This window comes from Oncorhynchus gorbuscha, linkage group LG10 (assembly GCF_021184085.1).
Source record: "Oncorhynchus gorbuscha isolate QuinsamMale2020 ecotype Even-year linkage group LG10, OgorEven_v1.0, whole genome shotgun sequence".
In the NCBI taxonomy this organism is placed as follows: Eukaryota; Metazoa; Chordata; class Actinopteri; order Salmoniformes; family Salmonidae; genus Oncorhynchus; species Oncorhynchus gorbuscha.
Window position 1 is genome coordinate 68,402,569 of NC_060182.1, and position 27,929 is coordinate 68,430,497.

Here is a 27,929-nt window from a genome sequence, read left to right on the forward strand (position 1 = left end):
TATGAGACCCACCTGCATGAGGCGCGGCTTAGACTGAAGGGTTAAATCCGATTTATGGTCATTCCGGTGTTTGTATTGGCCACACAGCATTTACTGCGATGCGGCCTCTGCAGAAGTCAGGGCATTCATATTTCCTGCGCTTCACGGAGCAGAGCGTAGCTGTTGTGAAGGAAGTTGTCAAGGAACTGAGTTTGTGTTTATACAGGACGTACCGCCCCAACCTACCTTCAACCGATCATGTCAGTGCGGAGCTGTAGGGAGCTCTCTGCATTGTTACAAAATTTGGGAGGCTCACGGCGATGCGGTAGAGAGCTTGATTTGGCCTCCACAAGTCTCCTGAGGCTCCGCAATCACGTCACACCTACCGTACGGAGCCTCCCGACTGCATTGCCGGATCAAGCTTAATTGGAGTGGATCACTGTTTTTTGTTTTTGCGTAATTAGCTACAGCTCGTTTGGTGCTCCTCCCTCTGAATGTAGCAAGATAATGGAGGACCCCCCAACTAGACCCCCACCTAGCTTCCCCTGGTTGTGGCTTGTACATGTGTGACTCAGGCCAGCATTACACCTCATCCCTGGTGGGCTCCAGTGATGATGTGGCCCTCTGGGTCTGTCCAGTGCCAGCCTCTGACTCACCAGACTCCCACACAGGGGCTTCTCTGTTTGGGCTAGAGCCAAGCCGTGCTCCTGCACTCCTTCAGGTCGTTTAGACAACATGTGATGTGCTCATTCATCAAAGCCCTCTGATAGAGAGCACCTATATCTGTAATGGCCCTGCGTTTATCTCTAATCACAGCGCTCTCTCTCAGATGGCAGCAACGTGAACACTGAACCATTTCTGTTGGCATGGCGATGGATGTGTAACATTGTGTGTCTAAGTGTTCTGCTCTTTACTCTCATAAAAGCCTAATTTGAGAATAGTATGACATGTCTGTGAGTGTTATAGGCTTCACAGAGGCAGGTATAGTATGACATGTCATAGAGAGTTATAGCAGCTTTTCTGTCCCACAGAGCCTTCGTATGAGACGGTGAGCCCTATGCTGTGTCCTCGTCTGGAGAACTGCTCTTTCTCAGGGAAGGACTGCCCCTACGGCTTCCAGCAGGACAACAACGGCTGCCTGCTCTGCCAGTGCCTCAACCGTGAGTCTCACACCAGACGCAAAGAGTTAAACACAGATACATAAACACACAAACACACATGAACACACATAAACACACACATACTGGTACTTGTTCCAAATGTCAAGTCCCTGGCACATTATCTCCAATACAGAAACATAAAACAAATATCTGTCGCACCTCATTTGTTACCATGGCTGCATGGTATTCACAGTTTTTTTGTCATTGGTATTCGCTAATGAAACGCCCTATAGAAAACTAACATGGTATTGATGGATGAGCCAGCCGATGGTAAGGTGACCTCCATGTGAACTGTTTCAGATTACTCCTGCCCTGACCTGGGGAAATACTGCTCGCTGCAATGCCCCGTGGGATACGAGAAGGATGACTTTGGCTGCGAGGTGTGTGAGTGCAACTCTCCAATGCCCAAGTGCCGACCCCTGACCTGCAGCAAGACCTGCCCCTACGGATATGTGTAAGTCCTTTGAATTGTCTACACATCTTCAAGTTAAGCACTGCTCATTATTCACCCCTTATTTTCCACGCAGCTCAAAGGCTGTTACAGACCCACTGGTCACGACTGAAAGACCAAAGCCTGAAGGAATGGTGATTTGTCTGGTTTATTATTGACATGGGCCCTGACATACAATCCACTCTCTCTTTAGCTGGAAAAACACATTTCATAAATCATCTTTCCGTCTCAAAACAACGCTAAAAAACGCATCTGCACAAAAGCGGCCCTTATGAATTGTATACAATGAGATTCTTCTGGTATCTGAACCATGCTCTCTGGAGCCTCCGCTCAAGATGGACCTGATATGTCTGCACAGGATGCCAGCAGAGAGGCAACCCGAGGGGGAAGAGGAGCAGGAAGCGGTGGCTTCATCACTCATAAGCATCGGTTCAGGACTGGCTTCAGAAGTCTGAATCCTCGATGAGCTAAGTGATGCATCACTTTTCTAGCAGAGTGGTGCTTCTAAAATGGACCAGTGAAAAGACACAGAGATGGCTTTGTATAAATTGGCTGCATTTATGGCCTCTGCAGAGAACTCTAGACTATATCATCAACTATATCATTTGTGGCGTATGTGACTAAACCACAATTAATACAAACCTCATAAACTATACTTGCTTTGAACAGTCCAGTTTTCTTATCTCAACAGTGTAGAGGGGGGAAAGCGTGACCACTGAGCAGTGGGCTGTCAGAGTGGGTCAGAGCCCTAAAGGTGTGTTTACATTGACATTTGGCACAGTTGAGCGCCTTGAGCAGGACACAAAGGAGGACTTAAAGCGTTTCCCCTCCTCAATGGGTCTAAATCATCATCGGATCTGACTGGACGTGCACGGCATTCTCCTGTTGCCCGGGCCGGCACAGAGACGGCAGCCCCAGAGCCAAGCATGGTGCACAAAATTCCACACAACACCTTTAAACAAAGCCCAGCTCCCAAGGTGGCCAGACTTTCTGTCTCTGTTTGTACACAGAGGACCCAGCCAGCTCAGAGCTCAGCCTGGCCTCTCCATACTGCCTTTACTGCTGTTTCAGCAGAGATGTGCCCTCTGCTAGTGGATCGGCTGCTGTGGGACACAGGGTTAATCTCCTGTTTTATTTATGTGGCCCACAGAGAATAATAGTATAATTAATACCACCTAACAAGGTCAATGTTTAATTGAAAAGATGGGTTACTTGTTCCAGAAAAAGAGAGAGCGTGGGAGACACATATAGAAAGAGGCTGGAGTGATGTAATAGATGAGTCCATCTGATCAACATCATTTCTCAACCTGCTGCTCATCTACACTGAGTGTACAAAACATTAGGAACACCTGCTTTTCCATGAAACAGACTTACCAGGTGAATCCAGGTGAAAGCTATGATCCCTTATTGATGTCACTTAAATCCACTTAAATTAGTGTAGATGGAGGGGAGGAGACAGATTAAATGAGGATTTTTAAGCCTTGAGACAATTGAGACATGTATTGTGTATGTTTGCCATTCAGAGGGTGAATGAGCAAGAAAATATTTAAGTGCCTTTGAACGGGGTATGGTAGTAGTTGCCAGGTGCCCTGGTTTGTGTTAAGAACTGCAATCCTGCTGGGTTTTTTCACTCTCAACAGTTTCCTGTGTGTATCAAGAATGGTCTATCACTCAAAGGTCATCCAGCCAACTTGACACAACTGTGGGAAGCATTGGAGTCAACATGGGCCAGAATCCCTATGGAACACTTTCCTTGTAGAGTCCATGCACCAACAAATTGAGGCTGTTCTGAGGGCAAAAGGGGGGGTGCAACTCAATATTAGGAAGGTTTCATGTAAAAACAAATTTTGTTGTAATTTTTTACCCCTTCACCCTAATTTTGGTGATTACGATCGTGTCTCATTGCTGCAACTCCGCAACGGGCTTGGGAGAGGCAAAGGTAGAGTCATGCGTCCCCCAAAACATGACCCGCCATACCGAGCTTCTTAACACCCGCTCGCTTAAACCTGGAAGCCAGCTGCACCAATGTGTCGGAGGAAACACCGTTCAACTGACGACCGAAGTCAGCCTGCAGGTGCCCGGCCACAAGGAGTCGCTAGAGCGCAATGGGCCAAGTGAAGCCTGCAATGCAGTGCCTTCCTGGAGGCCAGGAAGGTGTTCTTAATGTTGTGTGCGCTCAGTGTGCGTTTTATGACATCCATAGCTGGATCCAACTAGGTCACGTGATCTGCGTCTGTTCCTAGCTAAATTACAGGCTGTTTTCTCTGTTTGTATCCCTCATACCTTTAGGCCATTTAGTGGGGGTTTACTTTCATTTCAGTCCCCATGTAGATCGTCTCTCAAACTCCTCAGGGTTTGTTTTCCCTCTGGTACTAACTCATCCCTGTGTCTGGGTCTGTATCTGCTCTCTACAGAATTGAACATCCCTGCTCTGTTTACAAATCAACCGTGATGATGAGCTCATAGTTAATAGAGAGCAGGGCCTCTCAGTACCTATGTCCCTTAATCAACCTGGCTGCATGAATATCCTTTGGCCCAGCTCTGGGCCTCACATATCCGCCAAAGGCGTTGGTAGCAATACAGTAACTATCTGAATAGGTTGAATCTAATGGAAAGCATCCGAATTGGCTATAAACCCAGTGCCCTAGACTCTAGCATTGGTATGGTGTTTGCGCTGTGCACCATGGGGCTTTCACGTGTTCCAGGGTGCTGCTTTTATCTGGCCTCTTCAAAGGCAACTAATATACCAGGGGGATAACAGAACCATGTATCTATTATACCATGCCTGACCATCTGGCTCCACGGCAGCATTCCACCCGACCGCTGGCTTCAGAGCTTTCACTGAAACATGCACCATTTGAGCTTTAAAGACAGCCTTCTTATCTTGCCCTCTCACATTACATATCTGATAAAGACATCTGTGTGTTCTATCTATCCCACAGGAGGAATAAGCACGGCTGTGAGATGTGTCGCTGTGTCAAGTGTCCCCCCTTCACTTGTGACAAGCACTGCAGCGATGGCTACCGGCAGAACAGGAAGGGCTGCTCCATCTGCATGTGCAAAGGTATGGTGCTCATCTGTCTGTCTGTCTCATCTGGTCCGCATCAATATTCATCCCTCTGGGTCAGCCGGTCACACGACTACACGTCCATAACAACAAAAGTAGTGTGTGTGTGTGTGTGTGTGTGTGTGTGTGTGTGTGTGTGTGTGTGTGTGTGTGTGTGTGTGTGTGTGTGTGTGTGTGTGTGTGTGTGTGTGTGTGTGTGTGTGTGTGTGTGTGTGTGTGTGTGTGTGTGTGTGTGTGTGTGCGTGTGTGCGTGTGTGCGTGTGTGCGTGTGTGTGTGAGTGAGCGTGTGTAAGTGTGCGTGTGTGAGTGTGAGTGAGTGAGTGAGTGAATTACATTTTATTTCGGGTAAAATCGTCAATTGGCAAACCATCCCTTATGGGATTAATTGACACAAACAAATATTACAATAATTCACTATGGTAATTAAATGATCTGAAAAAAGGTAAAGATCAATACATGATAGTAAATGACATCCCTAGAGCAGTACAATAATATACATACATACACACAGTATATATACACATACATACAGTTGAAGTCGGAAGTTTACATGCACTTAGGTTGGAGTCAATAAAACCCCTTTTTTCAACCACTCCACAAATTTCTTGTTAACAAACTATAGTTTTGGCAAGTCGGTTAGGACATCTACTTAATTTTTCCAACGATTGTTAACGGACAGATCATTTCACTTATAATTCACTGTATTCAAATTCCAGTGGGTCAGAAGTTTACATACACTAAGTTGATTTTTTATTTTTTACCCCGTTTTCTCCCCAATTTCGTGGTGTCCAATTGTTTTAGTTGCTACTATCTTGTCTCATCGCTACAACTCCCGTACGGGCTCGGGAGAGACGAAGGTTGAAAGTCATGCGTCCTCCGATACACAACCCAACCAAGCTGCACTGCTTCTTAACACAGCTCGCATCCAACCCGGAAGCCAGCCGCACCAATGTGTCTGAGGAAACACCGTGCACCTGTCAACCTTGCACTGCGCCCGGCCCGCCACAGGAGTCGCTGGTGCGCGATGAGTCAAGGATATCCCTACCGGCCAAGCCCTCCCTAACCCGGACGACGCTGGACCAATTGTGCGTCGCCCAACGGACCTCCCGGTCGCAGCCGGTTGCGACAGAGCCTGGCTTCAAACTCAGTGCCTCTTTGCTTGGCATAATGGGAAATAAATAAAAATCAGCCAAGACCTCAGAAAAAACCTAATGTAGACCTCCACGAGTCTGGTTCATCCTTGGGAGCAATTTCCAAATACCTGAAGTTACCACGTTCATCTGTACAAACAATATGGTCCTTCTGTAGCTCAGTTGGTAGAGCATGGCGCTTGTAACGCCAGGGTAGTGGGTTCGATCCCCGGGACCACCCATACATAGAATGTATGCACACATGACTGTAAGTCGCTTTGGATAAAAGCGTCTGCTAAATGGCATATATTATTATATATTAATACACAAGTATAAACACCATGGGACCACGCAGCCGTCATACCGCTCAGGATGGAGACGCGTTCTGTCTCTTAGAGATGAACGTACTTTGTTTTGCAAAAAGTGCAAATCAATCCCAGAACAACAGCAAAAGACACTTGTGAAGATGTTGGAGGAAACAGGTACAAAAGTATCTATATCCACAGTAAAACGAGTCCTATATCGACATAACCTGAAAGGCCGCTCAGCAAGGAAGATGCTACCGCTCCAAAACCACCATAAAAAAGAAAAGACAGACTACGGTGTGCAACTGCACATTGGGACAAAGATCGTACTTTTTGGAGAAATGTCCTCTGGTCTAAAGAAACAAAAATAGAACTGTTTGGCCATAATGACCATCTTTAAGTTTGGAGGAAAAATGGGGCGGCTTGCAAGCCAAAGAACACCATCCCAACCGTGAAGCACGGAGGTGGCATCATCATGTCGTGGGGGTGCTTTGCTGCAGGAGGGACTGATGCACTTCACAAAATAGATGGCATCATGAGGGAGGAAAATTATGTGGATATATTGAAGCAACATCTCAAGACATCAGTCAGGAAGTTAAAGCTTGGTCGCGAATGGGTCTTCCAAATGGACAATGACCCCAAGCATACTTCCAAAGTTGTGTCAAAATGGCTTCTGGACAACAAAGTCAAGGTACTGGAGTGGCCTTCACAAAGCCCTGACCTCAATCCTATAGAAAATGTGTTGGCAGAACTGAAAAAGCGTGTGCGAGCAAGGAGGCCTTACAAACCTGACTCAGTTACACCAGCTCTGTCAGGAGGAATGGGCCAAAATTCACCTAACTTGTTGTGGGAAGCTTGTGGAAGGCTACCCGAAACATTTGACCCAAGTTAAACAATTTAAAGGCAATGCTACCAAATACTAATTGAGTGCATGTAAACTTCTGCCCCACTGGGAATGAGATGAAAGAAATAAAAGCTGAAATAAATCATTCTCGCTACTATTATTCTGACATTTCACATTCTTAAAATAAAGTGGTGATTCTAACTGACCTAAGACTGGGAATTTTTACTAGGATTGAATGTCAGGAATTGTGAAAAACTGAGTTTAAATGTATTTGGCTAAGGTGTATGTAAACTTCCAACTTCAACTGTACATACATACATAGCATACATAACATATACAGATAAATAAATACAGTACATGTGTATTTGTGTGTGTGTGACCTTGTGTGTGTGATTGTGAGAGTGATCGTGTCTGTGTCCTGTTAAACGGATTCAGGGTGAGGAGTAGACGATATACTGTGAATTAGAGAGATACGAGTCTCTCTGAAGTGTTGACTTTCTCCCATTATGTAGCAGATGTGATTTGCTGGGACCTTTAGCTGGTCTGTTATGAATGGATGTTTTGACTCTTGTTTTTATTTAACTCTCTGAGGCCTGTGTGTGCATGTCTGATTAGATTCACCAACCACAAAAGTTAAAGAAAGTTTGCGAACAGCTTATTTATACACTGACAGTTTTATTTGATGTTTATTTTCTTTTTTTCAGTAATATTATAAATATTTTAGCTTGGCATATATTTTTGGTTTCTTGCTTAGCAAGTGGGTCCATTTCCCCACACATAGACACTTCTCTGTCTATTCCACGGTCCTGTTGTTGACCTTATTTTGATACTCTTGGATCAGGTACTCAGTGGGCTGTTCAAGTATTTATGGATAGGAAACTTTTGGGGAGCTGTACCATTTTTTGTGTGTATATAACATTTATATATAACTGTTATATCAGTGTGTTAAGAGAGAAGAGGCACAAACCACCGCCCTGGATGTGAAAACATGATGCGATTCACTGAATTACTGCAGTATGTTGTATTCTAAAACACTGTTCTCCCAGGACTTAACAGCCACACTGGGTTTGTAACACATTGGAGGCCAGTTATTGGCATTTGTGGGGTTTTATAAACTAAACCTATCCCTCAAAAGAAACACAGGACCTCAGTTTTGGGTCCGGTACCAAAAATCTCAGGGAAATGATTAAACTTAATTTATTTGTGGTGCTGTTGTAAATGGATTATTGGGAAATAAAGGGACTTTAAAAGGAAGGTCACATATTGGTGTTTGGTGAAGGTGGAGCTGAGAGGATCCAGGGACTGTAACAGAGCCAAGACAATAACATTTGCTGCCTTTACTATAAACCGTAAATAATTCTTCTTAATGAAATTTCCACTTTGAATTTGACATGCCCTGAAACATCCCTGATGCCTGTTTCTCACAGGTTCAAGTCACCAGCCTCCCTCCCTGCCTAACGTCTGTTTGTCTGTGTTCATGTTTGTTTTCCAGAGAGTGGCCACCTGCCAAGCACCACTGCCCCCACCCCTATGCCCAGCCACTGCCTGACCTCCAACGGGCACCGCTATGAGAAGGGCGAGAGCTGGCACGACGGCTGCCGCGACTGCTACTGCCACACTGGGAGAGAGATGTGTGTGCTCATATCCTGCCCTGTGCCCAGTTGCGCCAACCCCGTGGTCAGGCCTGACCAGTGCTGCCCCACTTGTGAAGGTATGTCTTGTCTGGAGCCACCTGGTCTATCAACACACACATACAAAGACACACACACACAGGTCTGGCAGGTCACAGTCCCCTAGGATCTCACTCTCCTAAGAGCCCACTTACTGCCCCAGTAGTCAACCCAGGCCTCAGGCTCCATGAACACTTTGTGTTTCTGTAAGGAGCAACACACATTGATACACAGTTACACATCCATGCCTCTTCATCCACACCCCTCCCAGTCACTCTACTTATATGGGAGTGACTCAGTGGACTGTTCAAATATTTAGGAGTGAAAGAAGTCTACAACTTTCAGTCACTCGTTTGTCAGTAGACAAGACATTAACTCCTTACGAATGTCAATCCTATTGGGGAGTCAAATGTTTTATCTGTACAGTTGTACTAGACTAGAGGAAACTATGGTCCACCACACATAGTTGTGTAACTGCCAGGCTTTAGTCTTTCAGCATTGATGTCACACATCTAATTGTAGCAAGATGGGAATCTTGTTCTTTGTAGACTCTGAACTCTTTGAGTGTGTTGTTGTGTTGCTGTTATCTGTCTTTCCTAACCTATATATCATCTGTCCAGATGAATCAGGAAGTGGTCAGCCGGAGGGCATGGACCTGGTGGTGTGCCGGGCCCCTGGGGGGGAACTCTATGTGGAGGGAGAGACCTGGAACCTGGACGATTGTACACGCTGCACCTGCAGGAAGGGCCGCGTCCTGTGCGACACTGAAGTGTGTCCCCCTGCTGTGTGTCAGGCCCCAACCAGGAACAAGGACACCTGTTGCCATGTCTGCCCAGGTACAGTACCTTACATCGCCTGCATCTGTCATAGGCTGCTTTAATAGGAAGCATCTAATGCAAAGCCATTTTCTTCTCTGTAAATGTAGAACTCCATCCTCATATTAGCCTTGACAAGAGCAATTTCAGATAATATCAAAAGCCCTTACAGTACATCCAGGAATAATTCCAGAAAGAAATGTCAGTTTGTGGTCAGTCAGAGTGGGATAAATCTAAGCTCGAGCCATTATCCGCAACATGTGGTTGTGGATTGTGGAGCCTTGCCTTGTCTTTCCTGGGTGCATGTTAAACGCTGTCGGACAGTTTAATGTCAGGCTTATAAAGAAACCAGACCAAACTGGCTGGGTTTACATTGGTATATGTCCTCCAGACAGGAACACATGTGGACAACCCTGTCCGTTTCCACTGGTCATTTGTAGGGCCAGGAGTTTTTCCTGGCAATGTGATATGACTAGGAAAAACTCTGGGCCCTAGTTATAGCCTATATAAATAGTTTCTCCTGGTCAGGTCACGTACCCTGTTGAGAAGAACAGAGTTGGTGACCATCTGCAATATTTCAGTACCCTCACCCCTCGCTCCTCCCCCCGCCCCAACACCTCCTCCCACCCCTCACTCCTCCCTCAGCCCCAAAAGCATGAGCCCCACAAATAAAAAATGCATGACTGCTCCTGAAACCCACAGAGCCTCCTGGGGAATGCTCGGCTAGCTGCGTTATCACCACATCTCCCCCAGAAAAGCAGTTTTCCCTTATGCATGAGCCTGGCTCTTAGGAATGTGGGAATAATGCACATTTCAATGACATGCCCCATGATGTACAGTACTGCCAATATGTGTACAATCTAACTAAGTCTTTGGTCACAGGAAGGCCATTGATCTATGGGCCCGGGGGCAATGAGACACAGAGATAAGCCAGAGATTTAACTGACAGAGAGAACAGCAGCCATGTGTTCCCTAGTCATTAGCTAGCCTCCTGCTAGTTTTTACCATACAGTTAAAATAATCTTATCTCAAACACAGACCTACAGGTCCAATAACCGCTCTGGATTAACATGTTATACTGCCGGTGTTAGCCTGGGAGATGTTATACTTCCGGTGTTAGCCTGGGAGATGTTATACTGTCGGTGTTATCCTGGGAGATGTTATACTGCCGGTGTTAGCCTGGGAGATGTTATACTGCTGGTGTTAGCCTGGGAGATGTTATACTGCCGGTGTTAGCCTGGGAGATGTTATACTGTCGGTGTTATCCTGGGAGATGTTATACTGCCGGTGTTAGCCTGGGAGATGTTATACTGCTGGTGTTAGCCTGGGAGATGTTATACTGCCGGTGTTAGCCTGGGAGATGTTATACTGTCGGTGTTATCCTGGGAGATGTTATACTGCCGGTGTTAGCCTGGGAGATGTTATACTGCCGGTGTTAGCATGGGAGATGTTATACTGTCGGTGTTAGCCTGGGAGATGTTATACTGCCGGTGTTAGCCTGGGAGATGTATACTGCCGGTGTTAGCCTGGGAGATGTTATACTGCTGGTGTTATCCTGGGAGATGTTATACTGCCGGTGTTAGCCTGGGAGATGTTATACTGCCGGTGTTAGCCTGGGAGATGTTATACTGCTGGTGTTAGCCTGGGACATGTTATACTGCCGGTGTTAGCCTGGGAGATGTTATACTGCCGGTGTTAGCCTGGGAGATGTTATACTGCCGGTGTTAGCCTGGGAGATGTATACTGCCGGTGTTAGCCTGGGAGATGTTATACTGCCGGTGTTAGCCTGGAAGATGTTATACTGTCGGTGTTAGCCTGGGAGATGTTATACTGCCGGTGTTAGCCTGGGAGATGTATACTGCCGGTGTTAGCCTGGGAGATGTTATACTGCCGGTGTTATCCTGGGAGATGTTATACTGCCGGTGTTAGCCTGGGAGATGTTATACTGTCGGTGTTAGCCTGGGAGATGTTATACTGCCGGTGTTAGCCTGGGAGATGTATACTGCCGGTGTTAGCCTGGGAGATGTTATACTGCCGGTGTTAGCCTGGGACATGTATACTGCCAGAGATGTTATACTGTCGGTGTTAGCCTGGGAGATGTTATACTGCCGGTGTTATCCTGGGAGATGTTATACTGTCGGTGTTAGCCTGGGAGATGTTATACTGTCGGTGTTAGCCTGGGAGATGTTATACTGCCGGTGTTAGCCTGGGAGATGTTATACTGCCGGTGTTAGCCTGGGAGATGTTATACTGTCGGTGTTAGCCTGGGAGATGTTATACTGCCGGTGTTATCCTGGGAGATGTTATACTGCCGGTGTTAGCCTGGGAGATGTTATACTGCCGGTGTTAGCCTGGGAGATGTTATACTGCCGGTGTTAGCCTGGGAGATGTTATACGGTGCCTGGGTGTTATCCTTATCCTGGGAGATGTTATACTGCCGGTGTTAGCCTGGGAGATGTTATACTGTCGGTGTTAGCCTGGGAGATAGCCTGGGAGATGTTATACTGCCGGTGTTAGCCTGGGAGATGTTATACTGCCGGTGTTAGCCTGGGAGATGTTATACTGTCGGTGTTAGCCTGGGAGATGTTATACTGCCGGTGTTAGCCTGGGAGATTACATTTACATTTACATTTAAGTCATTTAGCAGACGCTCTTATCCAGAGCGACTTACAAATTGGTGCATTCACCTTATGACATCCAGTGGGACAGTCACTTAACAATAGTGCATCTAAAACTTAGGGGGGTGGGGTGAGAGGGATTACTTAACCTATCCTAGGTATTCCTTAAAGAGGTGGGGTTTCAGGTGTCTCCGGAAGGTGGTGATTGACTCCGCTGTCCTGGCGTCGTGAGGGAGTTTGTTCCACCATTGGGGGGCCAGGGCAGCGAACAGTTTTGACTGGGCTGAGCGGGAGCTGTACTTCCTCAGTGGTAGGGAGGCGAGCAGGCCAGAGGTGGATGAACGCAGTGCCCTTGTTTGGGTGTAGGGCCTGATCAGAGCCTGGAGGTACTGAGGTGCCGTTCCCCTCACAGCTCCGTAGGCAAGCACCATGGTCTTGTAGCGGATGCGAGCTTCAACTGGAAGCCAGTGGAGAGAACGGAGGAGCGGGGTGACGTGAGAGAACTTGGGAAGGTTGAACACCAGACGGGCTGCGGCGTTCTGGATGAGTTGAAGGGGTTTAATGGCACAGGCAGGGAGCCCAGCCAACAGCGAGTTGCAGTAATCCAGACGGGAGATGACAAGTGCCTGGATTAGGACCTGCGCCGCTTCCTGTGTGAGGCAGGGTCGTACTCTGCGGATGTTGTAGAGCATGAACCTACAGGAACGGGCCACCGCCTTGATGTTAGTTGAGAACGACAGGGTGTTGTCCAGGATCACGCCAAGGTTCTTGGCGCTCTGGGAGGAGGACACAATGGAGTTGTCGACCGTGATGGCGAGATCATGGAACGGGCAGTCCTTCCCGGGAGGAAGAGCAGCTCCGTCTTGCCGAGGTTCAGCTTGAGGTGGTGATCCGTCATCCACACTGATATGTCTGCCAGACATGCAGAGATGCGATTCGCCACCTGGTCATCAGAAGGGGAAAGGAGAAGATTAATTGTGTGTCGTCTGCATAGCAATGATAAGAGAGACCATGTGAGGTTATGACAGAGCCAAGTGACTTGGTGTATAGCGAGAATAGGAGAGGGCCAAGAACAGAGCCCTGGGGGACACCAGTGGTGAGAGCGCGTGGTGAGGAGACAGATTCTCGCCACGCCACCTGGTAGGAGCGACCTGTCAGGTAGGACGCAATCCAAGCGTGGGCCGCGCCGGAGATGCCCAACTCGGAGAGGGTGGAGAGGAGGATCTGATGGTTCACAGTATCGAAGGCAGCCGATAGATCTAGAAGGATGAGAGCAGAGGAGAGAGAGTTAGCTTTAGCAGTGCGGAGCGCCTCCGTGATACAGAGGAGAGCAGTCTCAGTTGAATGACTAGTCTTGAAACCTGACTGATTTGGATCAAGAAGGTCATTCAGAGAGAGATAGCGGGAGAGCTGGCCAAGGACGGCACGTTCAAGAGTTTTGGAGAGAAAAGAAAGAAGGGATACTGGTCTGTAATTGTTGACATCGGAGGGATCGAGTGTAGGTTTTTTCAGAAGGGGTGCAACTCTCGCTCTCTTGAAGACGGAAGGGACGTAGCCAACGGTCAGGGATGAGTTGATGAGCGAGGTGAGGTAAGGAGAGGGTCTCCGGAAATGGTCTGGAGAAGAGAGGAGGGGATAGGGTCAAGCGGGCAGGTTGTTGGGCGGCCGGCCGTCACAAGACGCGAGATTTCATCTGGAGAGAGAGGGAGAAGAGGTCAGAGCACAGGGTAGGGCAGTGTGAGCAGAACCAGCGGTGTCGTTTGACTTAGCAAACGAGGATCGGATGTCGTCGACCTTCTTTTCAAAATGGTTGACGAAGTCATCTGCAGAGAGGGGAGGAGGGGGGAGGGGGCGGAGGATTCAGGAGGGAGGAGAAGGTGGCAAAGAGCTTCCTAGGGTTAGAGGCAGATGCTTGGAATTTAGCGTGGTAGAAAGTGGCTTTAGCAGCAGAGACAGAGGAGGAAAATGTAGAGAGGAGGGAGTGAAAGGATGCCAGGTCCGCAGGGAGGCGAGTTTTCCTCCATTTCCGCTCGGCTGCCCGGAGCCCTGTTCTGTGAGCTCGCAATGAGTCATCGAGCCACGGAGCGGGAGGGGAGGACCGAGCCGGCCTGGAGGATAGGGGACATAGAGAGTCAAGGGATGCAGAGAGGGAGGAGAGGAGGGTTGAGGAGGCAGAATCAGGAGATAGGTGGGAGAAGGTTTGAGCGGAGGGAAGAGATGATAGGATGGAAGAGGAGAGAGTAGCGGGGGAGAGAGCGAAGGTTGGGACGGCGCGATACCATCCAGTAGGGGCAGTGTGGGAGGTGTTGGATGAGAGCGAGAGGGAAAAGGATACAAGGCAGTGGTCGGAGACTTGGAGGGAGTTGCAGTGAGGTTAGTGGAAGAACAGCATCTAGTAAAGATGAGGTCGAGCGTATTGCCTGCCTTGTGAGTAGGGGGAAGGTGAGAGGGTGAGGTCAAAGAGGAGAGGAGTGGAAAGAAGGAGGCAGAGAGGAAAGAGTCAAAGGTAGACGTGGGGAGGTTAAAGTCGCCCAGAACTGTGAGAGGTGAGCCGTCCTCAGGAAAGGAGCTTATCAAGGCATCAAGCTCATTGATGAACTCTCCGAGGGAACCTGGAGGGCGATAAATGATAAGGATGTTAAGCTTGAAAGGGCTAGTAACTGTGACAGCATGGAATTCAAAGGAGGCGATAGACAGATGGGTAAGGGGAGAAAGAGAGAATGACCACTTGGGAGAGATGAGGATCCCGGTGCCACCACCCCGCTGACCAGATGCTCTCGGGGTGTGCGAGAACACGTGGGCGGACGAAGAGAGAGCAGTAGGAGTAGCAGTGTTGTCTGTGGTGATCCATGTTTCCGTCAGTGCCAAGAAGTCGAGGGACTGGAGGGAGGCATAGGCTGAGATGAACTCTGCCTTGTTGACCGCAGATTGGCAGTTCCAGAGGCTACCGGAGACCTGGAACTCCACGTGGGTCGTGCGCGCTGGGACCACCAGAGTAGGGTGGCCGCGGCCACGCGGTGAGGAGCGTTTGTATGGTCTGTGCAGAGAGGAGAGAACAGGGATAAACAGATGTTATACTGCCGGTGTTATCCTGGGAGATGTATACTGCCGGTGTTAGCCTGGGAGATGTTATACTGCCGGTGTTAGCCTGGGAGATGTTATACTGCCGGTGTTAGCCTGGGAGATGTTATACTGCCGGTGTTAGCCTGGGAGATGTATACTGCCGGTGTTATCCTGGGAGATGTTATACTGCCGGTGTTATCCTGGGAGATGTTATACTGCCGGTGTTAGCCTGGGAGATGTTATACTGTCGGTGTTAGCCTGGGAGATGTTATACTTCCGGTGTTAGCCTGGGACATGTATACTGCCAGAGATGTTATACTGTCGGTGTTAGCCTGGGAGATGTTATACTGTCGGTGTTATCCTGGGAGATGTATACTGCCGGTGTTAGCCTGGGAGATGTTATACTGCCGGTGTTAGCCTGGGAGATGTTATACTGCCAGAGATGTTATACTGCCGGTGTTAGCCTGGGAGATGTTAATCTGTGATGTTAACCCTTTTTCTCTCCATCCATCCATCCCTCCATCCACAGAGGGTCCCCTGCTCCCAGTGGCACCAGTCATACTGCCGGTGTATCTCCTGGGAGATGTTATACGTGCTGTTGGCTGGGGACACCTGGAAGGCCAATGCCTGCACCAGTTGTTCCTGCAACAACGGAACCATTCAATGTTTCTCCCACTGCCGGTGCCTAGCCCTGCAGAGTGCCCGTCCTGCGCAAGGGTGTGCTGCCCTCACTGTCTGGGTGACTGTGGTGTGTGTGTGTGTGTATACTGTGGTGTTAGCCTGGGAGATGTTGTGTGTGTGGTGTTGCCTGGGAGATGTGTGTACTGTGTGTGTTGCCTGAGATGTTATACTGTGTGTGTGTGTGCCTGGGTGATGTTATGTGGTGTGTGCCTGTGAGATGTGTGTGTGTGTGTAGTGTGTGTGTGTTATGTGTGTGTGTGTGTGTGAAAGTCTAGCTGGGTGAGAGCACACTGCTTGTTACCCCTCTAATGATGTCCACTGTAATTCTGGTGTAGAATAAAGTATTTATGTCTTGTCTTGTGAAACGGTGCCTGGGAGATGTTACTGTGTGTTAGAAACCCATATTAAGTATGCATTAAAACAAGTTGTTCCTTTGGGACAAGGTACATCTTGTTATTGAGAAAATTATTATTCACACTGTAGCTTGGAGGATGGAGGAAAAGTCTTTAGCTGGGAATAAGGCAAGCATGTGTGTTCGCCTGGGAGATGCCAGTCTTGCTGGTGTTGCATGGCAAACACGGTTACTCACAGCAACATTCCATGTGACATGTTACCCACTGACCGAAAACATTCCCCAAGCATCCGCACATTCATACGTGTTTCCTGTCTCCGGCTGAGATGTTATACTCTCCATGGCGGCATCCTGGGAGATGTTAAAGCTCCATCAGTTTTCCTATGGGAGAAAACCTTGGCACAGGCCTGCATTGTTCCTGTGATTTGTAGCCGTTTCATCTTTGTTTTGTTATTTGCTCGGTGGAAAACAGCACTTGACAAAGGAGGGTTATGGAAGCTTAGAGAACACGTCCTGTAAACACACCTTATCTACAGACACTCATCCAAACAATAACCTTCTGTTACATTGAATTATGTGGGGATTTGTTTTTGGTTCAAGTGTGTTTGACTTTACATGAGTGAATGGTATGTGAGTTATGGTTGTGATATCCTGATTTACAGAAATGACCAACATCTGTTCCAATGATGGTGTCGACCAAGGACCCCAAGACCAGGGTTACTATCAGTGGATAACAGTCTGGCTCACCACTGCCACCCACCTCCTATCATTGCTGCTCCAGGTAACACTAACACTGTCTGTCTGTCCCTCTCTTTCACTTACTCAGTCAGCTCGTCCTATGGCCCCAGCGATGGTTAACTAATAATAGTAATATGGGACTGGGTGGTAACACCTGCCTCAGCTCAGCCCTGTGACTTGACATGTCTCCCAGGTTGTATCACAACTGCCGGACGTGATTGGGAGTTCCATATGTCTGGGCGTGTGTGTGTGTGTGTGTGTGTGGCCCAGTGTGTGTGTGGCCATCATTGTAAATCAGAATTTGTTCTTAACATTTACATTTACATTTAAGTCATTTAGCAGACGCTCTTATCCAGAGCGACTTACAAATTGGTGCATTCACCTTATGACATCCAGTGGAACAACCACTTTACAATAGTGCATCTAAATATTTTAAGGGGGGTGAGAACATTACTTTATCCTATCTAATGTATTCCTTAATTCTGGTGGGGTTTCAGGTGTCTTGGAAGGTGGTGATTGAAACCCATATTGTCCTGGCGTTAAAACAAGTTTGTTCCTTTGGGACAGAAGGAACATTTGTTAGCTGAGCGGGAATTATTATTCACTCTGTGGTAGGAAGGGAGGCAGGCCAAGGTGGATAGAATAAGTGCCCTTATTGGGTGTAGGGCCTGATCCAGTGCCAGTCTTGCTGAGGTGCGTTGGGCCTCACAGCTCCAGGCAAGCACCATGGTCTTGTGACACAACCCACTTCGACCGAAAACTTCAGCATCCGCACTGGAAGCCAGTGGAGAGCCACTCTCGGAGGAGCAAGGGGTGACGTCAGAGAACTTGGGAAGGTTGAACACTAGACGGGCTGCGGCGTTCTGGATGAGTTGTAGGGGTTTAATGGCACAGGCAGGAGCCCAGCCAACAGCGAGTTGCAGTAATCCAGACGGGAGATGACAAGTGCCTGGATTAGGACCTGCGCCGCTTCCTGTGATTTGAGCAGTTTCATCTTTGCGGATTTGTTGGAAAACAGCACCTGACAAAGGAGGGGGACCGCCTTGATGAACACGTCCTGTAAACACAGTTTGTTCTACAGACATCACGCCAATAAGGTTCTGTTACATTGCTTATGGAGGAAGACATTTGTTTTTGGTTCAAGTGTGTTTGACTTTACATGAGTGAATGGGTATGTGAGTTATGGTTGTGATAGCTCCTGATTTACAGAAATGTTCAACATCTGTTCCAATGTGGTGATCCGTCAGGACCACAAGACCAGGGTTGCCTAGACATGGACAACACAGTCTGGCTCACCACTGGTCCTCTATCATTGCTGAAACAGGTAAGATTAACACTGTCTGTCTGCATCCTATGGCCCACACGATGGTTAACTAATAATAGTAATAATATGGGAATGATAGGAGAGACCATGTGAGGTTATGACAGAGCCAAGTGACTTGGGTATGCGAGAATAGGAGAGGGCCTCAGCTCAGCCCTGTGGGACACCAGGTGTATCACAACCGTGACGTGATTGGAGACAGATTCCGCCACGCCACCGTGCAAGCGACCTGTCAGGTAGGACTCTTAATCTTAGTCTTAACTGACTTGCCTAGTTAAATAAAGGTTCAATAAAAAAGTATATATATATATATTATATAGGGCCACTTTGACAAATGAGATAAATGCACAGTGACACATGATGAATCGATGTGGCCAAAACAATACTAACCCATAAGAGTCCTGGGACAGAGACCATTCATCTGAAGACTGTATCTGAGGTATTGGCCGGGGAAAACTGCCAAACACTAAGGAAGGACACGAGCTGCTTTTCATTTCAATTGATTAGAAGGGGAATAATGTCATGTAAATATTGGCCCGTGTGACGGCAGTGTGCGTAGTCTAGTCTGTGGGGGAGAGCTGATATTAATACTGTTTGATTCTCCTTGCAGATGGGAACAGCCTGGGAGAGAACTCCCCCAGCCAAACTGAGATGGCTCTCATCTACCAATCAGCAGCCTGGATACTGGCTGGCCTACTCCTGGCCATCATCATCTTCCTCATCGTGGCGCTCCTCATCAACAAGAAAAAGAAGTGGGTGCAGATGTCCTGCTACAGTGCCCCCAAGAAGGTGAGAGGCATTGTGGGTAAATCAGCTCATTAGGCTCTGTACTGAACGCACAGTTTCACCAATGAATTTCAACCTTTACATTTGAGCAGACCAGAGCGACTTCAGGAGCAATTAGGGTTAAGTACCTTGCTCAAGGGCACAGACTTTTAACCGCTAAACTACCTGCTGCAAAGCAGCATTGCTGTCCAAACTTAGACCCTTGTGGTGCTAAATCATAGCACCATAGTGGGGCGGGCGGTTGATTTGGGTTTTAATCTGTGGGTGGGTCGTGGGTTTTCCTTGATCTTCCAGCTCCTGCCACAACTCGTGTTCAGGGCGTCATAAAGTAGGGATTCATGTCTTTTTCCAGGACTTAATTCCGAAGGAGCACTTTGAACTGTGTCAAGTTTATCATCAAGTGTGATAGTTTTACAACACCCCCATGAAATAAGACTAGTGGCAGAGAAAATCGTAAATTGTCACATACTTTCTGATCAGTCTCTCCCGTCCGAACTAGACACAGTGCACGCCAACCCAAAGCAGTAGGATCCAATCAATAACTGGCAAAATCATTTGAAACCCTGGGAATCTTTCCTCTCTCTTCCTTTCTTAGACTGTGATCCTGAAGAAGCATGTGAATAAGAACTCGTTGGTGTACATGGAACCTTCAAAGGAGAACAAGTTCCAGAGCGTGAAGAATGACTGCAGCATCAACTTCTCCCCAGAGATGAGCTCCCCGTGTGTGGAGAGAATGAGCATCCCCCGGGCCAAGCTGAGTATGGGCCAGGGCAGGGGGCAGCGCTAGATCCCTACAGGCCCCTGACCACCAGCCTCCTAACCGGACCCCCAAACTCTACACCGCTCGCAGGGCTACCCAGTACTTCCTCTTCTCTCTTTCACACATTTCCATGGTGATCGATCCACAAAACTATATATTGTACTGTACAGCCACACACATGTCTGGGATCCCCCTTCTCCCTCTCTCTCTGGCAGTAAAACTGATGATCCACAACAAAACACAAAACATTGCAACTTCCTGTTGCTTTATCATACTGCTATATCCTGCGTTTGGCGCTTTACTGTGGCCTGGCTGCTGTGGTGGTGAGGAGAGACAGGGGAGGCAGGAGGATGTGGCCATTCTGGGACTTTGCCATACAGTTCACCACAGACAGAAAGACAGCCAGAGAGGCTACTATTCAGCCAGAGAGCTCTGCACTGTGAACATGATCATTTTTGCTTCTCGCCTCCTCTGGAGCTGGAACATGAAGCTAATAGGAGGAGTATAAAAGCTTTAGGACAGCAGTTTGGGTTCTAGACTAGAGGGTCTCCAGTCTGCTGGTTTCCATGTGCTGCAGCGCAGCACTCAATTGATCAACAATTGTTTTGGATGTGAAGCCAATTTAACTGGTCTTCCAGTTATAATCAAAATTGGATGGGAGGGAATAGCAGATATATGGCTAGATCCATGACTCTCTCCTCTACGCAGTCAATGACTGAGCAACATCAGAACCCAGCAGACTCAGGGAAAATAGACCCATACTCCTGCTTTAGAACATTTGGTATCCATGTTAGATTATTTTTTGTTGTTGTATTTCTATGTGTACTAGTTGTAGTGTATTTCTTGGTTTTGTGATGGTCTCCATGGTGGCAAGATTAAAACATTGTAAACACCAGCCTAAACTTTCTCCATTAACACAGAGGAAGGATGCTCTTCTCTTCCCACTTACTGTAGTGGTTCCTGTCTGCCTCAAAGATGACCAAGTCATTCCATTCAGAAAACAACCAGCTACCCTGGAGAGAGGGCACAAATACAGTATGAGTGAATGTAATCTGCCTCAGCCGTGAAGCCAGTGTGTCTGTCTGTAATACAGTATAGTCCTTCATCCTTCTCTACTCAATAACTCTTAGTCTGGTTTCCTTCAGAAGGAATCATCCCATTGACTGAACTTCATCATGTAGAAATGGCAATGGACTTCAAGATGAAGTGGATTAACATGAATTCAGACTTATTTTATAGCTTGCAGATAAGACGACTCGTTACAAGAAACTACAGAAGCAGTGCCAGACCTTCTGGAGTAACTCACGAGGAATGTCGATATACAGTAAGCCTCACTTATATAAGTTCATTTACAGCCGTGCACAAACAAGAGCTACTGTTTCCAGAGAATGTTAACATGTGCATTAGTAGCCTTCCTTTTGCAGCCTTAAATGTTTATAATATTTCATTGTTTCTCCTATAACATATTCTAGCCCAATTCAGTACACTTTGAAGAGTTCAACTGATGTGCTATGTATTCCATACCCAGGTAACCTGACTGAAGGTCTCCCCATTCCACCAGTTTATAACGTATTACAGTGAACAAAGGCAAGGGGTTCAAGGAGACTGCTATGAACTGTAAATAATAGTACATTACAACATCAGAGAATGTTCATGAAAATTAGCACTTTTGTAAGTGTTCAGTGTTTTAAAAAGCTGTGGGGGAGAATTCCTAGAGGGATAAAGGCCTAATCGGGGATTTGATAGGCATATTTAGCACGTAATGATAAACCACTCAAGTTAACATACTGTTGCAGCACAGTCTTGGCTTATTAACAATCAGATCGATCTAGTGAAAGAGCTGTGCTTTGGAGCTTTACAAAACAGACTGGGGTTTAATAAGAAATCTTTGGGCATGATTTCATAATTTCATTGCCACGCTCTCGATACAAAGACCATTGTGATGTCAAAAGTGGGTGGAGACAAATGTAGATTTCTATTGAAGAGTTCTAAAAGTAATTCTGTCGCTTTGGTTCTGTTTGAATCACAACCATGTGCTTTAAATGAAGTGAAGATGCGGCTTGTAAAAGCCTACAGTTATTTGTTTTTCCTATGTGTAAAAAAGGTAGATAAAAGTAGTGGACAGAAGAGTACCTTATTTATTTTTTCACATAGCTTTATTTATTAATACTAATCTATAGTTTGAGATGTGTTTTTGGCAAATGAACTTGGTAGCCAAAGCTGCTGTACATTTTCGATATTGTAAACCATTTACCATTTCTATCTGCTTTGTTATTCAAGCTTATTTATTTTACTTTTGCAAACTGTAAATACATTTTTCTTAAATGTTGAAATGTAACATTTACACTTATTTTGAAAAAATAAAATGTGTGAACAAAAATGCCTTTATCGTTTGGGAAGACATTTCAGTGTTTGTGTCATTTCCATGGTGAGATTATGTTTGCAATGAGGAAGTGTGCTGTGCTTGTTGGATTCAAAAGAGGTAACATGGTTAGATATGACATCTGTTCCTTTAAGTACTCTTGCCCAGTGCTGCCGAAGGTGATCAGCTTTCCCTCTCCGTTAGTTTGCAAAAGGATTTCATATTCCCATTTCTCTTTATCATAGTTGCTATGCTCTGCTTATCTGTGTTGTGTTAGAGGATGTGGCCAGAGATCTGTGTGTGGTGTTTCTCAAAGCCTAGAGCAGGGTTCCCCAACTGGCCCGTGGGAAGTTTTATTTGGCACCCCAAGTTTTCAGAGAAAAAGAAATTCACATACATACACAGTTGAAGTCGGAAGTTTACATACACTTAGGTTGGTGTCATTAAAACTCATTTTTCAACCACTCCACAAATTTCTTGTTCACAAATTATAGTTTTGGCAAGTCGGTTAGGACATCGGTTAGGACATCTACCACATCGTATATATATATATATATATTTTGTGTGTGTGTGTGTATTTATATATATATACACACGTAGTGTATACACACACACACTACTGTGTATATATATATATATATATATATACATACACACACACACATACATACACAGTATATATATATATATATACACTGTGTGTGTATGTCTATATTTATACACATAGTATATATATATATATATATATATATATATATATATATATATATATATATATATATGTAATATGGATAGCGTCTGCTAAATGACACACACACACACTACTGTGTATATATATATATACACACAGTAGTGTGTGTGTATATATATACTATGTGTATAAATACATAATATATATACACACACACACACACACACACACACATACACAGTATACAAGTATTTGATACATTGACGATTTTACAGGTTTTCCTACTTACAAAGCATGTAGAGGTTTGTAATTTTTATCATTGGTACACTTCAGCTGTGAGAGACAGAATCTAAAACAAAAATCCAGAAAATCACATTGTATGATTTTTAAGTAATTAATTAGCCTTTTATTGTATGACATATGTATTTGATACATCAGAAAAGCAGACCTTAATATTTGGTATAGAAACCTTTGTTTGCAATTACAGAGATCACACATTTCCTGTAGTTGATGACCAGGTTTGCACACACTGCAGCAGGAATTTTGGCCCACTCCTCCATACAGACCTTCTCCAGATCCTCCAGGTTCCGGGGGCTGTTGCTGGGCAATACGGACTTTCAGCTCCCTCCAAAGATGTTCTATTGGGTTCAGGTCTGGAGACTGGCTTAGCCACTCCAGGACCTTGAGATGCTTCTTACGGAGCCACTCCTTAGTTGCCCTGGCTGTGTGTTTCGGGTCGTTGTCATGCTGGAAGACCCAGCCACGATCCATCTTCAATGCTCTTACTGAGGGAAGGAGGTTGTTGGCCAAGATCTCGCGATACATGGCCCGACCCATCCTCCCCTCATTACGGTGCAGTCGTCCTGTCCCCTTTGCAGAAAAGCATCCCCAAAGAATGATGTTTCCACCTCCATGCTTCACGGTTGGGATGGTGTTCTTGGGGTTGTACTCATCCTTCTTCTTCCTCCAAACACAGCGAGTGGAGTTTAGACCAAAAAGCCCTATTTTTGTCTCATGAGACCACATGACCTTCTCCCATTCCTCCTCTGGATCATCCAGATGGTCATTGGCAAACTTCAGACAGGCCTGGACATGCACTGGCTTGAGCAGGGGGACCTTGCGTGCACAGCAGGATTTTAATCCATAACGGTATAGTGTATTACTAATGGTTTTCTTTGAGACTGTGGTCCCAGCTCTCTTCAGGTCATTGACCAGGTCCTGCCGTGTAGTTCTGGGCTGATCCCTCACCTTCCTCATGTTCATTGATGCCCCCCAAGGGGAGATCTTGCATGGAGCCCCAGACCGAGGGTGATTGACCGTCATCTTGAACTTCTTCCATTTTCTAATAATTGTGGCAACAGTTGTTGCCTTCTCACCAAGCTGCTTGCCTATTGTCCTGTAGCCCATCCCAGCCTTGTGCAGGTCTACAATTTTATCCCTAATGTCCTTACACAGCTCTCTGGTCTTGGCCATTGTGGAGAGGTTGGAGTATGTTTGATTTTGTGTGTGGACAGGTGTCTTTTATACAGGTAACGAGTTCAAACAGGTGCAGTTAATACAGGTAATGAATGGAGAACAGGAGGGCTTCTTAAAGAAAAACTAACAGGTCTGTGAGAGACGGAATTCTTACTGGTTGGTCGGTGATCAAACACATGTCATGCAATAAAATGTAAATTAATTACTTAAAAATCAAACAATGTGATTTTCTGGATTTGTGCTTTAGATTCCGTCTCTCAGAGTTGAAGTGTACATATGATAAAAATGACAGACCTCTACATGCTTTGTAAGTAGTAAAACCTGCAAAATCGTCAGTGTATCAAATACTTATATAATAAATATAATATAAATACGTATAATATATATACACACATATACATACACACAGTGTGTATATGTATATATATATACATACTGTGTGTGTGTATACACACAGTGTATATATATATATATATTAGAGGTCGGAGTGGCCGATTAGTTAGGGCCGATTTCAAGTTCATAACAATTGGAAATCGGTATTTTTGGGCACCGATTTCCGATATATATTTTTATTATACCTTTAATTAACTAGGCAAGTCAGTTAAGAACACATTCTTATTTTCAATTACGGCCTAGGAACGGTGGGTTAACTGCCTCATTCAGGGGCAGAACGACAGATTTTCACCTTGTCAGCTCGGGGGATCCAATCTTGCAACCTTACAGTTAACTAGTCCAACGCAACAACAACCTGCCTCTCTCTCGTTGCACTCCACAAGGAGACTGCCTGTTACGTGAATGAAGTAAGCCAAGGTAAGTTGCTAGCTGGCATTAAACTTATCTTATAAAAAACAATCAATCATAATCACTAGTTAACTACACATGCTTGATGATATTACTAGATATTATCTAGCATGTCCTGCGTTGCATATAATCTGACTGAGCATACAAGCATCTAAGTATCTGACTGAGCGTGGTAGGCAGAAGCAGGCACGTAAACATTCTTTCAAACAGCACTTTCGTACGTTTTGCCAGCAGCTCTTCGTTGTGTGTCAAGCATTGCGCTGTTTATGACTTCAAGCCTATCAACTCCCGAGATGAGGCTGGTGTAACCGAAGTGAAATGGCTAGCTAGTTAGCGCGTGCTAATAACGTTTCAAACGTCACTCGTTCTGAGCCTTCTAGTAGCTGCATGGGTAACGCTGCTTCAATGGTGGCTGTTGTCGTTGTGTTGCTGGTTCGAGCCCAGGGAGGAGCAAGGAGAGGGACGGAAGCTATACTATTACACTTGCAATACTAAAGTGCCTATAAGAACATCTAATAGTCAAAGGTTAATGAAATACAAATGGTATATAGGGAAGTAGTCCTATAATAACTACAACCTAAAACTTCTTACCTGGGAATATTGAAGACTCATGTTAAAAGGAACCACCAGCATTCATATGTTCTCATGTTCTGAGCAAGGAACTGAAAAGTTAGCTTTCTTACATAGCACATATTGCACTTCTACTTTCTTCTCCAACATTTTGTTTTTGCATTATTTAAACCAAATTGAACATGTTTCATTACTTACTTGAGGCGAAATTGATTTTATTGATGTATTATATTAAGTATTATAAATAAGTGTTCATTCAGTATTGTTGTAATTGTTATTACAAAAAAATGAAAAATGAAAAAGAATAATTGGCTGATTAATCGGTATCGGCTTTTTTGGTCCTCCAATAAATCGGCATCGCCGTTGAAAAATCATAATCGGTCGACCTCATATATATATATATATATATGTATATATACACATATACACACACATACACACATACACACACACACACACACACACACACACACACACACACACACACACACACACACACACACACACACACACACACACACACACACACACACACACACACACACACACACACACACACACATATATATACACACGCACACATATATACATACACGCACACACACACTACCGTTCAAAAGTTTGGGGTCACTTGGAAATTTCCTTGTTTTTGAAAGAAAAGCTCATTTATGGTCCATTAAAATAACATCAAATTGATGGCCCCGGTGCACAACTGAGCAAGAGGACATTAGTGTCTAGTTTTAGAAACAGACACCTCACAAATCCTCAACTGGCAGCTTCATTAAATAGTACCCGCAAAACACTAGTCTCAACGTCAACAGTGAAGAGGTGACTCCAGGATACTGGCCTTCTAAACAGAGTTGTAAAGAAAAGGACATATCTCAGACTGGCCAATAAAAATAAAAGATTAAGATGGTCAAAAGAACAGACACTGGACAGAGGAACTCTGCCTAGAAGGCCAGCATCCCGGGGGTGCCTCTTCACTGTTGAGACTGGTGTTTTGCAGGTACTATTTAAAGAAGCTGCCAGTTGATGACTTGGTGTCTGTTTCTCTAATTAGACCCTCTAATGTACTTGTCCTCTTGCTCAGTTGTCCACCGGGGTCTCCCACTCCTCTTTCCATTCTGGTTAGAGCCCGTTTGCGCTGTTCTGTGAAGGGAGTAGTACACAGCATTGTACGAGATCTTCAGTTTCTTGGCAATTTCTCACATGGAATAGCCTTCATTTCTCAGAACAAGAATAGACTGACGAGATTCAGAAGAAAGTTATTTGTTTCTGGACATTTTGAGCCTGTACATTTACAGTTGGGTTGAGGCCAGGTCATTTGATGCAGCACTCCATCACTCTGTAAGCAAGGTTCAAAATATGTTTTTCGTCAAACATATTGGTTTAGGCTTCTTGCTGTCAATTTGCAGTCTACAAATTATTTGTAATTATGTTATGGCCCCCTGACCATCCTCAAGAAGAAAAATAAATCAGTCCGCAGCTGAATCTAGTTGATGATCCCTGGTTTAGAGGACTCTATGGATGAGGAATGCAATGGCCAGACCTCAGTCAGAGCTTCATAAAATGACAGACAGAAAAATACTGAGCCAGGAAGGGTTGAACGGACAACCTGAAGCATTCACACTGTGGACAGTGCCTCTGTTTCAACTTGTCAGTCACCATTTGCTCATAAACCTCAACATGAGGAAGTGAAGACTGCTCTGAAAACTCAATCACCTATTTGAGGTGCCTTTCTTTCCAAGGTTAGTGTCTTACAGCATAATGGTTTTTCCATACCATCGGAGTTCACATTCAACAGCATAATGGTTTTTCCATACCATCGGAGTTCACATTCAACAGGAAAATGGTTTTTCCATACCATCGGAGTTCACATTCAACAGCATAATGGTTTTTCCATACCATCGGAGTTCACATTCAACAGCATAATGGTTTTTCCATACCATCGGAGTTCACATTCAACAGGAAAATGGTTTTTCCATACCATCGGAGTTCACATTCAACAGCATAATGGTTTTTCCATACCATCGGAGTTCACATTCAACAGGAAAATGGTTTTTCCATACCATCGGAGTTCACATTCAACAGCATAATGGTTTTTCCATACCATCGGAGTTCACATTCAACAGGAAAATGGAAATTCGTAGTAGTCAGTCGAAAACCCCATAGATATCTCAGTAATAGAATATCCACAGTCCATAGCTATTCATCAAGTTCCTCAGCTATGGTTGGAGCTGTTTTGTTGAAGACTACATTCTTTGTTCCCGCAGACTGCTGCAATCTCAC

The 27,929-nt window shown here is 45.6% G+C and overlaps 2 protein-coding genes across 2 annotated transcripts in view; both read left to right on the top strand.

Moving 5' to 3' along the window:
- The window catches only part of LOC124046924 (cysteine-rich motor neuron 1 protein-like), a 59,821-nt gene extending 41,677 nt beyond the window's left edge, over positions 1 to 18,144 (top strand). The window contains exons 7-13 of the mRNA XM_046367689.1: positions 1,011 to 1,139; positions 1,440 to 1,593; positions 4,533 to 4,654; positions 8,429 to 8,647; positions 9,227 to 9,442; positions 15,632 to 15,819; positions 18,121 to 18,144. Of these exons, the coding sequence (XP_046223645.1) occupies positions 1,011 to 1,139; positions 1,440 to 1,593; positions 4,533 to 4,654; positions 8,429 to 8,647; positions 9,227 to 9,442; positions 15,632 to 15,819; positions 18,121 to 18,144 (1,052 nt within the window). The remainder of the gene's footprint in view (positions 1 to 1,010; positions 1,140 to 1,439; positions 1,594 to 4,532; positions 4,655 to 8,428; positions 8,648 to 9,226; positions 9,443 to 15,631; positions 15,820 to 18,120) is intronic.
- A 663-nt stretch (positions 18,145 to 18,807) lies between these two features.
- LOC124046425 (cysteine-rich motor neuron 1 protein-like) lies at positions 18,808 to 22,123 on the top strand. The gene is made up of 2 exons (XM_046366773.1): positions 18,808 to 18,983; positions 19,576 to 22,123. Exons 1-2 carry the CDS (start codon positions 18,846 to 18,848, stop codon positions 19,765 to 19,767), a joined length of 330 nt encoding a protein of 109 aa, XP_046222729.1. The 5' UTR covers positions 18,808 to 18,845; the 3' UTR covers positions 19,768 to 22,123.
- The last annotated feature ends 5,806 nt before the right edge of the window (positions 22,124 to 27,929 follow it).